This window comes from Odocoileus virginianus, chromosome 17 (assembly GCF_023699985.2).
Source record: "Odocoileus virginianus isolate 20LAN1187 ecotype Illinois chromosome 17, Ovbor_1.2, whole genome shotgun sequence".
In the NCBI taxonomy this organism is placed as follows: Eukaryota; Metazoa; Chordata; class Mammalia; order Artiodactyla; family Cervidae; genus Odocoileus; species Odocoileus virginianus.
Window position 1 is genome coordinate 41,865,832 of NC_069690.1, and position 15,114 is coordinate 41,880,945.

A 15,114-nucleotide genomic window follows, 5' to 3' on the forward strand; every position below is an offset into this window, starting at 1 on the left:
ATGACCCAATCAAAAAATGGGCCAAAGAACTAAACAGACATTTCTCCAAAGAAGACATACAGATGGCTAACAAACACATGAAAAGATGCTCAACATCACTCATTATCAGAGAAATGCAAATCAAAACCACAATGAGGTACCATTACACGCCAGTCAGGGTGGCTGCTATCCAAAAGTCTACAAGCAATAAATGCTGGAGAGGGTGTGGAGAAAAGGGAACCCTCTTACACTGTTGGTGGGAATGCAAATTAGTACAGCCACTATGGAGAACAGTGTGGAGATTCCTTAAAAAACTGGAAATAGAACTGCCATATGACCCAGCAATACCACTTCTGGGCATATACACCAAGGAAACCAGATCTGAAAGAGATACATGCACCCCAGTGTTCATCGCAGCACTGTTTATAATAGCCAGGACATGGAAGCAACCTAGATGCCCATCAGCAGACGAGTGGATAAGGAAGCTGTGGTACATATACACCATGGAATATTACTCAGCTGTTGAAAAGAATTCAATTGAATCAGTTCTAATGAGATGGATGAAACTGGAGCCCATTATACAGAGTCAAGTAAGCCAGAAAGATAAAGAACATTACAGCATACTAACACATATATATGGAATTTAGAAAGATGGTAATGATAACCCTATATGCAAAACAGAAAAAGAGACACAGATGTACAGAACAGAATTTTGGACTCTGTGGGAGAAGGCGAGGGTGGGATGTTTCGAGAGAACAGCATCGAAACATGTATATTATCTATAGTGAAACAGATCACCAGCCCAGGTTGGATGCCTGAGACAAGTGCTCGGGCCTGTTGCACTGGGAAGACCCAGAGGAATCGGGTGGAGAGGGAGGTGGGAGGGGGGATCGGGATGGGGAATACATGTAACTCCATGGCTGATTCATGTCAATGTATGACAAGACCCACTACAGTATTTTAAAGTGATTAGCCTCCAACTAATAAAGATAAATGAAAAAAACAAAAAAACAAAATATACAGACAAAAAAAAAAAAAGACAGTTAATGGGGGAGGGAAGGATTGGGAGCTAGGGCTTAGCAGATGTAAACCAGCATACAGAGGATGGATAAACAACAAGGTCCTACTGTGGCACAGAGAACTATACATTCAATAGCCTGTGAAAAGCCATAATGGACAAGAATATTAAAAAAAGAAGGTCTGTATGTGTATAACTGAGTCACTGTGCTGTACGCAGAGATTAGCACACATTGTAACTTCACTATATTTCGATTTAAAAAGATGGCTAATTTTTTAAATAATGGTAAAATGTAAATCAAGAAAACAACTGAAAATGTTCAAAGTGAAAAGTTCTATTCAATAAAGCACCTGTCCACTGAACGAACTTTCTAACATGTTAAGAACTTATTAGTTGATAAAGGAGTATGTGGATGAAAAACTATTCATTCTCTTATTCTAGCTCTTTGATGTTCTTATGCTCATAATCAGTTTTCAGGCAGTATCTCTCATGCTTAAAATACACTGAATTCATTCCTGTTTATCTCTCTGCTCCCTCTCTCTAGTTGTTATATGGACTTTCACATCCTGGTTAGGGCAGCACTGCAGTTCATTTCTACTTTCACTTGATTTATAAGTCTGTCTACTACCCAACATTTAGGTGGGGTTTTTGTTGTTGTTGTTCTAACAGTTGTACCATTAACAACCTTCATTTTATTTCAACATTTATAACAGCGTTTCTTTTCTCCTTCTTTTTGGGGGTGGGTAGTAGGGCAAGATGTGTTACAGATCACTCTGAGAAGCTGTTATATTAACAGAAAGAAGTACATAGGTGCATGTAGAACAGTGTTTGTATATAATTTTAAGGGGTTCTGAAACCCTTCACCCATAACCCATCAATTTAACTCTGGTTAAAAATACTGCAGTATACCTGTGTTTTCAACACAGTAGACATAAGAAATACAAATACAACATAATAGAAGCTGTGAATTACAAGAAAAAGGCTCCTGGTACCCATAAGCCAATCAAAAACCAAACAGGTTTTATCTCTAAAGTATAAAATTCACAGCAAAGTAAAGAAGAATGCCAAACCATTTGGAATAAAGGTAACATCTGATAATGTTTTCAGAAAAACAAACAAACAAACAAACAACAGAAGATGAGAAAACAGATCATCCTTTTCTTCTCAGTGGAATGACCATGACTACACAGGAGTTGGGAAAAGAGGAATCAAGGAACTACTCACTTTATGTGAAATATTTCATCATGTACAGTGGTTTGCACTTGTGCTATAGAATACACAATGCTGTTAAGAAATCCAAATGAAAAGTCTTTTATGAATTCAAAAGCTATATAAATATGAATATGCACTTTCAAGTAAGAAAGTATCATAAAACTCTCTTCCATTCCTGAGTTTCAAATACATCCTAATTTTGTTGTCACCTTAAATAACATTGTCCTTTGAAGGACAGTGCCATTTTTAAAGAGATTCAAAAGGATCTATTACAAAAAGATTAATCTCAAATTCCTGAAAGTATCTGCTGTGGATAAAAGCCTGTCTATTTTCAGAACTCTGGTCTGGACTTTGGCTCTTAACCTTGCACACGTATCAAAAGTCCTATAAAACTGTCAACTTGGCCTGCCATCTGTATCAAGGTTCATTTCTATACCTGAAATTATGTGTTGTTATAATGTGCAACATAAAAAGCTTGAAAAAACTAAGAAGGAATGTTGCTATCCTTTACTAGCATCTGATTACTGAAAAATCTCAATACAAATTTCCTGCAGAAATTTTAGAAAAGTATAATGATGATGATGAACAACAGGAAGGTTACTACATTTCTGATTTATTTCACCTGAGCTGAGCATCTGTCATATACATTATTTTACTTAATCTTAACAACTCTATGAGTGAGATTTATTGTTAAAAAAAAAAGAGCTGTTTTTAATCACAATCCTACAAGGAATTTACGGCTATGAATGTTACATGTAGTCACACAGCTAGTAGGTGACAGTCAGGAATTAAATGCAGAGTTAATTTCAGAACCTGAGCTCTCTGAAACTAACACATACTGCCCAATAAAGAAAAGAAAAATCACCTGTAATCCCACCAGTCAGCTACAACCACTGCTAACATGAACATTAGCTCATGAATGCTACTCTCTCCTCTGACAACAAACAGAATCCCAATTCTCTCCCTCTTTAGGCAACCAAGGTTAGTTTGGTGTATTCTTCTGGACATTTCCCCCTTTGAGTGTGTATTCATGTATCTATGCAAATATATATTTAATTTGTTAAATTATCAAGTAACATCATGTTATATGTAACGCTACTGTGATAGGAAACTGAGGCACCAAGAAATTACACAACATGTTCAAGATCACAAAACTACTAAGAGGAAAACTGTAATTGAAACATAGGCAGATACATTCTAACTAAAAATGACCATAAACCTTTACATCTTGTATTTCCTGTTTAAAAACACTTTAAGATCTTGTGTTATACACTCAGGATCATCACTATAATAATAACAAAATTAGCTAACATTTATAAGCATTTACTATAAAACAAGCATTCTACTAACTGCTTTGTATTTATTAATCTGATTTAAAATTACAATTTCCATTTTTACAGATGAGGATACTAAAGCTTGGACAAGTTAAGTGACTTGCCTAAAATCACACAGCTAATAACCAATGCTGTAGGCAGAAAAGTTAGAGGGTAGGACGAGTGTGTTTTCTCATTTAGGCAATTGTTTTACTGCAATCACTGATATCAGTTGGTTACCCTAAAAGAGAATACAGTCTTGTCTCATACTTGAAAACTGAATTTTGTACTTTTTAATTTAAGGGTCAAGCAAGGGATGCTTATAGAATTTTACACAGTAATAAAGTTAGAGGCACTGTATTTCTGGACTACACTGTGTCTGCTTCAAGAGTTCAACAATAAATCCTGCTTATACCCTCACACAAATCACTCAAATTCTCTAGGTCCTAATTTCCTCACTGTAAGACGATTATCAAACACATTTCGCTTGACCTCCCCCTGACTCTGGAAGTTCAGTTATGTAACATCATCGATCATCTCTACAGTTTCAGTTGCAGAACCAAAACATACTGTTTACTTGTACTGTTCCTCACATTTTCTGCATACAAATCTGATTTGAGGGACAGTAAAACTTAAGTATTCTAGAATCTAATGCTATATAGACTGAATCCCTCATTAGACAAATAATCTGGATCAATATCTATATCCCATTATAGCTTTCCCTAGTCCCTGTAGACCAAACATCAATGACTTGCTCTGATTTGATCCACAATTTCCTTTTCCTTGCAGAACAACACTGAAAACTAGTTACAGGTACATGGATACCATGGACCAAAAGACAAACCAAGGAAAATACATGTCCACTTCTCATAAACAAAAGCTTTCTTCTTCCCACCTAAAATACAGACACCACAATGTTGAGGTCTGGATAATAAACAACATCACCAATTACTCCTCAGAAGTCAACAGCAGAATGAGCCTGAAGGGTGCAGCCTGCAGCCACCCTGTAACCCAGCTGGTTCTCATAGTGTGGCACCTCATCCAGCAGCTTAGGCACCGGCTGAAAGTTTGTCAGAGAAGCAAATTCTCAACCTACCCAGGCTTACTGAATCCGGAATTCTGGGGTCGGGTCCCACACCCTGCCTTTGAAGAAGTCCTCTAGGTAATTCTTGCTGGTATTGTTGTTTAGTCGCTAAGTCATGTCGGACTCTTTGCAACCCCATGGACTGTAGCCCACAAGGCTCCTCTGTCCATTAGATTTTCCAGGCAAGAATACTGGAGTGGGCTGCCCTTTCCTCCTCTGGGGGATCTTCCCAACCCAGGGATTCAACCTGCACCTCCTGCATTGGCAGGTGGATTCTTTACCACTGAGCCAGCAGAGAAGCTGCTAAAATCTGAGAACCAGTGCTCATTTAACCTTTAGCTCATGCTTGGTGCCTCTGTGACATATACTCTTTCTCCAAATTTGCATGTGATAATAAATAAAGCAGGAAGATATCAGATCACTAGTTTTAATGGCATTATTATGTATATCATAAAATATTAATATGATCATTATTCTGTTAGGATAGCCTATGTAAGAGAAATTCAGAAAGAATGGATTATTTGTTTGCTTTATGAGTATACTAAATTGACTTGCTTATTGTTAATTTTTGGTACTATGCAGAAGATTACAGCTTCAACCCTCAGGACACTAATCTTATCTCAGCAGAAACTTATTTTCACAGAGTTTGTTATAAAAGAACAAATCACTAAGACGCGTCTATGCCTTAAATCTGCTTCAGATAAGAAAAGGAGAGACTGCAGAGCATGGCAATTAACATTTTGGCAATGTGTTTCAGTTTCTTCCTGGTTTTCTGAAAATGTTAATTGAGGTTTAGTTTGGTTCAATTCCAATTCAGTGAAGATTCATGTTTGTGGAAAATATTCATAAGTAATAACATGGACAAGATTTTTCACAGTAATTCAGCACTGGCATTCTAAATAACAGCAGCTCCCTTGCTTCTTGACAGTAACAATCACTAGATTAGATTAAAGATGTCAGATAGGGCAATCAGGAAGTGAAAGATTAGTCCCCCCACACTAATTCTGATTTGCAAATCTGAAAAAGACCTCTCTTTTCTTCCAAAACTCAATGCAGGAACAGAGAATTAGTGCATTTAATTATTTTACTTTATTATACTAAAATTTGCATAAGAAATGCAGAGTATAATATTCCAATGTCCAAGAAATGTGACAATACCTCAAAACAGGGCTTCTTTTAACAAAGTGCTACAGTGTCATTTTAAGACGCTACTTTGTTCCTTTTAGAAACAAAAAAGCTAGTTTCTAACACCTATCTGTGATTGATTTAAAAATGAAAGTCATTTACAACAGTGGATGAAGACCAAGGTTCTGCAACTTGAAAGCGAAATCCCCAAGGTCCTTCAATATTCAATGCTGGTTCATAAAATCAAATCTCTCTGATTAGGTTTGCCTCAAGTTTTTTGCCTCTGTCTTTTAAAAAAAAACACATGTCTTACCTGGCTTCAGAGGTATATTAGCCTGACATTTCAGATTACAGCTACTGAAATCTTACCTAGAACTAGAAATCACCTTATTCTACTAATCTCTAGTACGGTAAATATGTAGTAGTTGTATCCACTGTGGTTTAACATTGATTTTAATAAGCAGGAATAAATAGACCTAAAAACCAAGTCTCCTAAAGTTCTTTACTGAAGCTCTGATCTGTATACTCAACTAGAGCTGTGAACATTTCTAACATGGCTCTACAGACTCACTGTAGAGTAAGTGTAAAGGATGTTGCCAAGCAACTCATCTAAGTTTGGAAGAATCTAAGCATTGATAATGAGTCTGTGTCAGCTTGGCTCCCACACAAGAAGGGTTTTAGTGAACTCCCACATGTGCTTACAGGCCATTCATGAGGAGAGGTATTTCTAACAGTGAGTGTCCAGGAGTCCAAATCAGGAAACAGTAACTTTTTTTCCTAATTCAAGTATAATGTTTCCAACATCACAACTATTTTCCATAACTGTTCAGAAAACCAACAGGGATTAAGGCAAAAAAAAAAAAAAAAAAGATCATATGCAAAGGACTAGGGTTGAACTGACATTTTTATTCACACTTGAACACTGCTTAGTGGACATGGCCAAAGCAAAATTTCTTCAAGTATCTCAGGTCACACAAATCACCCTGAGAATGTATCTACCAAATTATTTTGGTTCTTTTGAAAATTATCCTTGAAGCTGTTTTCAATATCTACATAATTATATCAATAATCAAAAAGGATGTTCAGTAGAAACTGCTCTAATAAGGAAAATACACAGTCAATTGCACAAGAGATAACAGCTGTGATTTTATGAATAATATACATGCAAAACACTGCTCTGTTGGATGGGCCTAATCCAAACCTCCCTCTTTCAAAGCAGATACTTTGCATGCATGCTTACCAGGGCAGTATGCATCCACGTCCAGTTTCTGAGCTGAAGTGAGGGTTGGTGAGCCAAGCTCGGATTCTGGAATTCGTGGGCTCTCAACAAACTTTGCCTTCCTCAGAGGGGCTAAGGACAAAAATAGAGACAGAGAGAGAGGGAGAGGGGAAAAAAAAAAGAGAGAGAGAGAGGGGAAAACAGAAAGAAAGGAAGAAAAAGGAAAGAGAAACAGGGAAAGAGAAAGGAAAGAGAAACATAGAGGGGTCATGAGTAAGGGGAACAGCAGGCAACAGATGGAAGCACTTAAATGAACGACACACTCTGTCAGACTCAGATCAGGTTACCCTATTTTTTTTTTTTTTTGTGCCAGAAAAAAATTGACTGCATTCTTCATAGAGGAGATGGGCCTTGTTAAAAAGTCACTGCAAACTGGAAAAGCTAAAATCTAATCATCAAAACTATGAGTGTAAGTTGTACCTGTCAAGTCTATTACCTTTAGCTATTTTCTCCTTCCTTATAAAGAAAAGAGCTTTCTGATTTTGTCTTCCTTTGCCGTTAAATGTAGGTATTAACTGACTAAAGAACAGGAATAAGCTTTAAGATTTTGTTTATAATAAATGTAACCAAAAGTTTTCTTTATCCAGAAATAACTATCAATACAATACTGGGTTGTGATAACTGCCTTAAGTAGGATTAACCTATTTAGCTTAACAAGGAAATCAATTATCTAACTGCTCAGCTATTAGGTAAGAAGTCAAAACTGCTAGTGGACTAAGATATTAACTAGGCTATGAGAGTTTGCAACTGGCTGATAAAGATAAAGAGATGTGATTTGGTTACAAATATAATTATGAGGTCTATGGAACAGTAATATTCCATGCCATGGAATTCACTCAATCTTGTAAGGAATGAATGAACAAAAAAAGCATAATTCATGAATTGAAAGTTTTCATATTAAAAGCTAGTGTGAATTTTATTTAATGATTTTTAGGCAAAAATGTTAAGGAACATTATTGATATACATTTAAATAGTTAAATATATTAAAAGTTAAAATAATGAAGACTGCTTTGGTACTTTTAAACTGAATTCTATTAAATAAACTGTAATAGGATGAATGTGCTTCGTATAATACTGGTGGCAAAAGTACTAGCCAAATCTGAAATTGATTTGTATGCATTATATACACTATATCATAACTGTAGGTGTTCCAGACATGTGAGTGCTTAAGATCACATTTCTTTTATCAAAAGTTTTGGCATGTTCTTCAAAATCCTCATCCATTACTGATTCACAGGGGGATTCTAAATTATTCCTAAAAGACCTTGTAAAAAGTAATGTAAAACTTTGTCATTACCATGACCAGAATTCTACTCTATTTTCTTTGGAGGTCAAAAATATAAAGTAATTAAAAAATAGCAAGTATTTTTGATACTCAAAACCTACAGTCAACTAAATCACACTTAAATCTTAGGGTATGTATGTATATTTTAAGTGTATGTTAAAATAAAGTCTACTGTCTCCATGGCAACCAAGACTGAGGGTGCTAACAGAATGGTTCTCTGCCAAAAGCAAGTTTTGGAACAGCAGAATTCTCACCTCTGTTAACTGTAAAACTTGAGCCTATTTTTAAAAAATCACTATCACAAATGAAGATCTCAAGTGACTTATACGCATATCTGCAGGCTACTTTTTCTGCAGCCAGTATTAGAACCTCTTTCATTGTAATCTCACCAATTCAAAAATAATAAAACATTTTATTGATCCAATATTGCTTTGTATAGGAGAAATTATTAATATTTTAATTCTTAAATCTCTTAAATCCTTGCCTAGAATTTTATTATTTTATCCTTGCAGTAGAATAATTCTTTTACCTGCTGAGTTCTGACAAAGACAGCCCTGGTCCCTGCTCAAGGGACCCTATACATCTAAAAATTTTAGTAACAATTTTTATAATGAAATTTGGGGCTAGTAGACAGACAGAAATCAGCAACTGAGGGAAGATATGTAAGAAAGAAATTGAAGGATGGCAGGAGAAGTTGAGGGAGGTAGGAAGAATGTTTAAGAATTATGAGATGAAGTCAAGCGGAAAATCAAGATCCTAGAGATCTGAAAAATTCAATACCATGTAGACTTCTCTATTTTCTTTTCTCAGGGAGTTCCAATTGTTACCTTTATAGCTCACAGTGGACATTTAATTCTGCTTTTCTACCTTCATCTCTAACTGTCATCTATGGGATACTATACATGTCTAATAATGAATTTACGTTATTTTATAAGGTAGATTATAATGTTGCTCTCAAATTATAGAGAACTAGTGTTATCTCATGGAGAAGGAAATGGCAACCCACTCCAGTGTTCTTGCCTGGAGAATCCCAGGGACGGTGGAGCCTGGTGGGCTTCCGTCTATGGGGTCGCACAGAGTTAGACACGACTGAAGCGACTTAGCAGCAGTAGCAGCAGTGTTATCTTAAGTCAAACACACAGAGGAGGTACAATCACAAGCATGACAGATTGTCCAAGATGCTTAACACTACTTGGTGGAGAACACAATTGGTCAACATGAAAGATGGGACATAGCAGTTTGGAAGCCTAGAATGCTAATACACTTTACTGTAAAATAAATGGTACATAAGATGAATCAGATGGGTAAAAGAACTCTGTGTCAAAGGGTTTACCAAATAGTTTTTTTTAACGTGGTTGAAATAAGATGAGTAGGGGACTCTAATGAAGAAGAAAATGGCACCTTACTCCATTCTTGCCTGGGAAATTCCATGGACAGAGGAGCCTGGTGGGTTACAGTCCACGGAGCTGCAAAGGAGTCAGACACAACTTTGCAACTAAACAACAACAAAGGGGACTCTAAAACCAAACCAGGTATTTTGTTGTGATATAAGAGATAACAGGAAACCACTAATCTGAAATCTGAACCAATACTGGATATATGATTCTTATGCTGTAAGAGACTTGAGTTTGGGTATATGGCTGAGTGGAGATGCATACTGTATGCAGAGAATGCATACTGATTAGAGTATACTGAAGTCGCTCAGTAGTGTCAGACTCTCTGTGACCCCGTGGACTGTAGCCTGCCAGACTTCTTCATCCGTGGGATTGTCCAGGCAAGAATATTGGAGTGGGCTGCCATTTCCTTCTCCAGGGGATCTTCCCGACCCAGGGATCAAACCCGGGTGGCCCGTGTTGCAGGCAGACTCTTTACTGTCTGAGCCACCAGGGAATCCTAGTAGAGTATGGGCTCAGTCATTTGAGAGACTGAGGTTGTAGCTCTAGCACTTATAGGTAATAAGAAACTGGGCAAGTTAGCCTTACTAGGCCTGGGGCAAAGAGGCTATGATTATGGTAAACAAAATAAGCACATGGTTTCAAGACAGAGAATGGAGAGGCAGTATAACATGGTATAAGATCTTATTGGAAAACCCAACAGAACCTGTTGGTCAATTCAACAGCATAGGAGGGAAGGACTGGATAACAGAGGAATGAAGGATCTGAGCCCTGAAATTAGAAAGCCTAAGTTAGATCCCATCTCTTCCACTTTTTCCTAGCTGTGAGAACTTCTCTGTGCCTAAGTTTCCTCATCAGTTACTTAGGGTTAATAACAGTAGCTACAGCATGGGAAAGTTGCAAGGATTACATGAATTAACTCAAATAAAATGGTTAGAAAAGTGCCCAACACAGAATATCCTTTATAAATGCTAGCTGTTTTTATCATTGTTTCTGCTGCTATTGTCATCATCATCACCATCACAGATACAACATGCTTTGGAAAGTCTGAACTGTCTGTGACAGAGGGGTAAAACAAAGATGTCTAAGATGCCATGGGGGAATGATAAGAACAGCGATATTACCAATTAGGTTTTTAAAACTGAGAAAGAAATGATGTTGAAGAAAACATGCTATAACTTAGAAAGTGGTAGAAAACCCAAGTCAAAATGGTCGAGGTTAGACAAAGAGAAATATGTGAGTATAGAAAGTTAAATAGTATGATTTACACCGCTAGTTCTCAGACTGTGGTGCCCGGACCAACAGTAAAGCATCACCTGGGAATTTGTTAGAAATGCAAATAATCAGACCCCATGTCAAACCAGCTGAGGACCAGAAACTTGAGACAGTATAGGCTTAGCAATCTGTGCTTAGCAAACCCTCCAAGTAATTCTAAAGCACACTAAACTCTGTGGACACCGGATTAGAGAGAGATATCTATAAATACCTTATGAAAATGGATTGCTAAAGGACATCATCTAATGAAAAAAGTTGAAACAAAATAGAAATCAAGGCCTCATTTCTGAAAGTATTAACATCTATGGGTAAAAGTTAGGATTTCTTCTCAATCACTCTTTTAGCACTACAACGCTCAAGCTATGGGTTTATTTATTTATTTTTTAAAGCAATTCCAAGATACAAAGTATCCATCATTCGAAGCCTCTTTTGAAGAGAGATCAATGTGTCTGTACTGGTTAATTTTTACCAAGATCACTGAGGGGTAGAGGACAGGCAATTAAGAGCAATCAGACAGATCATAAAGAAATGTTAATGGTGAAAAAGAAAACCCATCTATGGAGGTTCCTCTGTAAACTGAGATGCTGCAGATGACGCTGAAGCACACCTTGCTCAAGCAACGATAAGTGAAATTCGCTCGGCTGTGTCCGACTCTTCGTGACCCCATGGACTATACAGTCCATGGAGTTCTCCAGGCTCGAATACTGGAGTGGATAGCTGTTCCCTTCTCCAGGGGGTCTTCCCCACCCAGGGATTGGACTCAGGTCTCCCATGTCGCAGGTGGATTTTTTTTTATCAGCTGAGCCACCAGGGAAGCCCCAACCAAATATAAAGACATTAAAATATACATTTTAATAACTACTTAAGTATTTGTCTTCAGTAAATGTCTCACAGCAGAGGGGAACTTCCACAGAGAAACTGGCATAGGACTCAGATTCTCATGGGGGAATGGCATGGAGCCAGATCAGACAAAGCAAGGACCAGGAAAATTAGGACTGAAGGATAAACATAAAGAGGAGTGGGACATAAAGCACCAAGAAAGCATTTTCACAAAATTGGTTTTGAGATTAAATGCATACTTAGTAAGGTTAATCTAAAGAAAAATTCACTGTCAGATGTGAAAGGAGGATAAAAAGATTTTAGTCACAGGCAAGAAAAAGAAGTACAGACGTCCAAATTAGAAAGAAAGAAGCAAAATTATCTTTGTTTGCAGATGACAAAATCGTAAATATAGAAAATCCTAAAGACTCCACCAATAAATGAACTCAGCAAAGTTGTACGACACAAAATCAACATACAAAAATTCACTAACAGTGAACAATCTGGAAAAGAAATTAAGAAAACAATTCAATTTAAAATAGCAACAAAAAATGCCTACAAATAAATTCAATAAAGGAAGCTATAGACTCGAAACACTGAACCTACAAAAAGTTGCTGAAAGAAAATAAAGAAGACATAAGTAAGTGGAAAGAAAACCCTTGTTTGAACTGTAAAACTCAGTACTGTTAAGATGGCAATACTGCCCAAAGTGATCCACAGATTCAATGCAATCCTTATCAAAATCCCAGATTTTGTTTTGCATAGATAAAAAAGTCATCCTAAAATTCATATGGATCTCAAGGAACTCTGAATAGCCAAAATAATTTTAAAAAGAACAAAGTTGGAGATATTAAATTTTATGATTTCAAAACTCACTATACAGCTACAGAATTAAAAGTGTGGTATTGGCATAAAGACAGACACACAGACAACAGAATAGAATAGAGGTTTCAGAAATAACACCTACGGTCAAATGATTTGACAAGTATACTAAGACCATTTAAAAGGGACAATTTTTTTCAATATATGGTGTTGGAAAAACTGGATATGTGTATGCAAAACAATGAAGCTGGAACCTTATCTTATACCAAATACAAAAATTAACTCAAAATGGATCAAAGACCTAAATGTAAGTTAAAGTTATATAATTCTTAGAAGAAAACTTAGGAGGAAAGATATGAACCATTTAACTGTTAAGGAAGTAGAGAGAGACAGTGGAAAACTTATTTGGAAAGAAAAAACTGCATTTTAAAAAGTTTTTAACAGAGCTTTCGTAGGCAGACTCTTATAATATTCATAATATTTTAGTTCCTAAACATTTACTAGAAAAATAAACCTTTGAGTAACAATGGATTTCCTGGAGTAAGGGTGGGAAGGAAGGGTAGAAGGAGAGAGATTGTTTGTGATACTCTTTATTTCCTCCTTCTTAACCCCCATTCTAATGGTGATTTAAAACTGGGAAATGGTGAGAATAGTATCCTTCCAATCTATCCTGATCAACCTCTTCTCATAAGTGTGCTTAAATGGTGACACACACCACACCATGAATAAAGGAAGAATGCCAAGGAACTTTTGTTAGTTATGCAACAAAAAACAAATGAATCCCCTAAAACAGGGATCAAAAACAAGTTTAAAAAAATTGAGAGAGAAAAACCAATAGAATCTGACAATTTGACACTGGCTAGATATAAGTGAAAAGCAGATGAAAAGAAAGAACTGTAATTCATACAGTTTCCTGTTTTTTAGCAAGAAGAAAGTATCTATTTATAGAAAAGAAAAAACATATAAAAGAAATGAACACCCTCAGATGCAAACCAGAAAGAGGAAATTAAAATGTGACATAATAGTCTTTATCAAATAATGGCTAGTCCACTATAGAAAGAGCTTCTGGCACATTATAATGAAAAATAAAACTTTACTGCTCCAACCAATTAGAAAATTAACATTAAGTTGGCAAAGTACCTTTCTGGTTCTCTTTTCATCTATAAAGTATAAAAAATGAAGTATATGTTTTATACATTTCTCCTTGCTTCTTCCCCAAATACCATGTGTTACCTTCTTTAGTCTCCCCATTCTCCTGACTCTAAACTACAAACAAAAAAGACTGCATGTTGTTTTACACCCATGCTATTCTGTGAAGTATCAAATAATCAGAACACATTTATTTTAAATCTTAATAAAGATACATTAATAGTTAGAAACACAATTATACATATTTCTGACAACAGACTATTTGAAATCTGATCTCTTTGAAACCTGTATAAATGTAAGTATATGAAATGTGTGCAGTGTGGCAAAGTGAAGTCAACTGTATTTACCAATACAAATATCAGTGTGTGGCCACTAGTTATCCATGATGGACTCTCATATGAACATTCCCTATCTCCATTGATCACAGTGAACAGCTTTAAAAAGAAGAAATTCAGAATTCATTTTATTTGAGCAAAAAAGCAGTATTACGTAGTTTTACAATTTCCAAGACTAACAGCAACTATATCTACTTTCTAAAAAAACTGAAAGGTAGCTACCAGCATCAACTTACAGCAGTATGGTCCCAATGAAAAGGAGGAGCTCACCTGAACATAACACAAAGAATACAGCAGTTATCTAAGTACAGAGAAAATACTCAGTCTGTTGAAAATTTAGGGATTTGAATACCAAAGTAAATTCTTTTAAAGAAAGTATCTATCACCTAAAGACTTCAATACTAACTTCCTAATAATGAAAACGAAACAAACTCTGAACAACTAAAATCTAAATAACTGAAATGACATTAATAATTTTAAATAAATAATTCAATAAAGTACAGAACAACTATTTACGAACAGTAACACAGCCAACTGCTACAGAGAAGTAACAAAAAATGCAATTTGAGATGGTATATTAGATAGTCAGTTCAGTTCAGTTCAATCGCTCAGTCATGTCCAACTCTTCGTGATCCCATGCACTGCGGCACCCCAGGCTTCCCTGTCTATCACCAACTCCTGGAGCTTACTCAAACTCATGTCCATTGAATCAGTGATGCCATCCAACCATCTCATCCTCTGTCGACCCCTTCTCCTCCCACCTTCAATCTTTCCCAGCATCAGGGTCTTTTTCAATCAGTCAGGTTTTGCATCAGGTGGCCAAAGTATTGGAGTTTCAGCTTCAACATCAGTCCTTCCAATGAATATTCAGGACTGACTTCCTTTAGGATGGACTGATTGGATCTCCTGGCAGTCCAAGGGACTCTCAAGAGTTTTCTCCAACACCACAGTTCAAAAGCATCAATTCTTCCGCACTCAGCTTCCTTTATAGTCCAACTCTCATACCCATACATGACTACTGGAA

At 36.4% G+C, this 15,114-nt stretch overlaps 1 protein-coding gene across 8 annotated transcripts in view; it reads right to left on the minus strand.

The window, feature by feature from the left end:
* TANC2 (tetratricopeptide repeat, ankyrin repeat and coiled-coil containing 2) overlaps nucleotides 1-15,114 on the minus strand; it is a 361,529-nt gene that overhangs the window by 173,197 nt on the left and 173,218 nt on the right. For 4 of the 8 annotated variants that reach the window (XM_070479548.1, XM_070479546.1, XM_070479545.1 and 1 more), the window contains one exon: nucleotides 6,972-7,082. The exons of the other annotated variants lie outside the window; for them this stretch is intronic. In XM_070479548.1, coding sequence (XP_070335649.1) covers nucleotides 6,972-7,082 — 111 coding nt within the window. The remainder of the gene's footprint in view (nucleotides 1-6,971; nucleotides 7,083-15,114) is intronic. 8 annotated transcript variants of the gene reach the window in all.